Source organism: Sphaeroforma arctica (assembly GCF_001186125.1).
Source record: "Sphaeroforma arctica JP610 unplaced genomic scaffold supercont1.1659, whole genome shotgun sequence".
In the NCBI taxonomy this organism is placed as follows: Eukaryota; class Ichthyosporea; order Ichthyophonida; genus Sphaeroforma; species Sphaeroforma arctica.
Window position 1 is genome coordinate 9,595 of NW_014038899.1, and position 2,817 is coordinate 12,411.

Below are 2,817 nucleotides of genomic sequence, written 5' to 3' on the forward strand. Positions count from 1 at the left end.
TCTGAATCATATGCCTGTGACTGTTGTAGGCCCAATTTGAAGAGGACGAAGAGAGTGATCCGCACAGACAGCGCATTGAGAACGACCCCGACGCCATCAACAGTTTCGCCTGTCCGTTGGTGTACTACAGACACATCCCCGTGCACTGGCGTGTGAATATGTCTACGGGTACGTTCGGGTTGGCTGATCCTGGTATCAGTATGAGCCTGTGTGTGCATATGTATGCACACACAATAGACGTATATATACACAGACTCACATATGTACGTACCACAACTATGGCGTGTTTATTGGTGGGCTGCACACGAAGCTTGATGTACTGGCATGTGCATTTAGTGCGATCGCTTGCAGAGTCAGGCCCATACACCGCGAAGGGGGTGCACGTGTATTTTATATAACTAAACGGCACATTGGATGATGGCATTGTATTATGTACATACCTCATACAGCCGTATTCGGTACATAACATTATATCCTTAAATGTCACATTGGATGATGACAACGCACATTCTACGTACCACATAAAGCCGTATTGGTTACTTAGCACTATAACTCTAAAAGACACATTGTATGATGACAATGCACATTCTACATACCACATACAGCCGTTTTGGTTACATAGCACTATAACTCTAAAAGACACATTGGATGATGACAATGCACATTCTACATACCACACACAGCCGTATTGGTTACATAGCACTATAACTCTAAAAGACACATTGGATGATGACAACGCACATTCTACATATCTGATACACCTGTTTTCCTTACATAACACTGAATCTCGTGAAACTCGCCTTGAGCTAGGTGCAATTTGCGAGATGCGCCGCAGGCGTTTGGTGTGAGCAATCGGAGAGACATAGTCGCATGCTATTGAGTGTCTGAATAGGCGTACGGATTGGCTATGGATGTCTGTGCACAAGCCTGTCTGTGCGCCTGCTTTGTTTATACGAGAGCATCCATGTATACATAGTACACATGTACATACACATATACATTTATTTATACACACACATGTACATACACATGCACATAGTCATGTACAAAGGTATATCCGATACACCCTACAACATGCACATACAAAAACATACATACATCTAACCCCTCTACGCACTACACACAGCCCTGGGGAGTGCCTGGAGTGTGCTGCAGCCGTTCGGTGTAAGCAATCGTCGGGGCATGTTTGTGTACCGTGAGGTGTCTGGGCGAGTGTTCTATCTCGTGGTGAATGAAGGCAACTGTGGCAAAGAGAATACGGACCACCACACCCCAGCGACCAGCGGTAGAGGGTCGGCCCGCACTGTAAGTGGAGCGACAGGCGTGTGGCGATGCGGTTGGGTTGGGTTTGGTATTGTTTTTGATGCGGTTTGATTGGGGTTGGTATTGTTTTTTTGGGTTCGTTTGATTGGGGTTGGTATTGTTTTCGATTTTGTTTGATTGGGTTTGGTATTTTTTTGAATTGCGTAGGGTGTAGGATGCGTGCGGCGGCTGTTCTTAGTCTGACTATTCACAATTGAAGCGTAGAAAGGTCGCTCAGTTGCTACTACTTCCTGCTTCCGTCTGAATTCTACTGTTCCTGATAAATTCATACAACCCCTACCCCATTTCCACGCAACCATACGCCCCGATAAATATATTGTGTTGTATAGCTCCTGATGTAAAACTCTCGACTATTTTATCCATTGCAATGTCCGACCAATACCTACAACTGGCCTCGTCAACCCAACAGTCCAGCGCGCCTTCAACGCCGTTGGTACCCACAGACTCCGCCACATCGCTGGTCAATCTTCCCACGCACTCATCAGCAGCCACCGGAGACAGCACCCAACTACGCCCACACACCGGGAGACACCTCCACACGCTATCAAACAACTCACTCACACACCCACTGCCTCGCACCAGCACCCCCACGCACGAGCATGGCCACACACACACGCACGCACACACTAACCTGTTGACATCGCATCGTAAGCTCGAACAGACGTGGTCTACGCCAGCGCCTTCGTATGCGGCGACTGCGCACGCACCTGCCAGCAGAGCGATGGACGTTACACACTCACACACACAGCTGGCAACGACCACGGGGGGAGTAGGTGGTAGCAGCAGCAGCACATTCGCACACAAACACAGCACGTGTGGGCTACTGCAGACACAGGCACACACAGGCACACATACAAACACACACACCAGCACACACACACAGAAGCATCTGCACCAGCCGGGCAGTGGGCTTGGGCCGGAGGGACATGCGCAGGATCAGGCAAGGGTAACCCATTCACAGATACTAACACACTCCCAAGCACGCGCACACTCTCCCCTACCACTGCGCAAGAATATCTTAGCCACAATGACCACACCTGCACTGGGTAGTGTGGGTGGGTTGGGTCTAGGGGGTGGCTCGGGAAGTGGTACCAACTCCGAGGCCGTTGGTACTAGCTCCAACACCGCAGCCGATCTGCGGGCGCGTGCGGTGACCCCGGATGGCAAGCACACGCTGATGTCTGGGGCTGCGGAGGGGAACACCGGCACACAGCCACAGCCACACCACGGGGAGAGAACGAATAGCAGGCCTAAAAGCAACCAAGACGAGGCACATACAAGCACAGACACGTCCACACAGGCAACACTGGAAGGTGCTGATATGAACTCGATACGGTCACGCTCAGGGTCAAGCTCAGCACCCCCACCAAACTCACTGCCAGGTGCAAGTGGACAAGCTGCCGGGGATGATCAGTGCTGCAACGTGCGCAATGTCAACAACTGCCTGTCTGTGTCTGGTAAGCATGTGCTACTTGTGATTACTGTTTATATATA

At 50.4% G+C, this 2,817-nt stretch overlaps 2 protein-coding genes across 2 annotated transcripts; both read left to right on the plus strand.

Moving 5' to 3' along the window:
* Positions 1-29: 29 nt before the first annotated feature.
* On the plus strand, positions 30-1,374 carry SARC_11381 (hypothetical protein; the record flags this gene model as incomplete). The annotated part of the gene is made up of 2 exons (XM_014294534.1): positions 30-168; positions 1,127-1,374. Coding segments are annotated over 2 exons (387 nt in total), but the record flags the coding sequence as incomplete, so codon positions are not given.
* A 316-nt stretch (positions 1,375-1,690) lies between these two features.
* On the plus strand, positions 1,691-2,788 carry SARC_11382 (hypothetical protein; the record flags this gene model as incomplete). The annotated part of the gene is made up of 1 exon (XM_014294535.1): positions 1,691-2,788. A coding segment is annotated over one exon (1,098 nt), but the record flags the coding sequence as incomplete, so codon positions are not given.
* Positions 2,789-2,817: the final 29 nt, after the last annotated feature.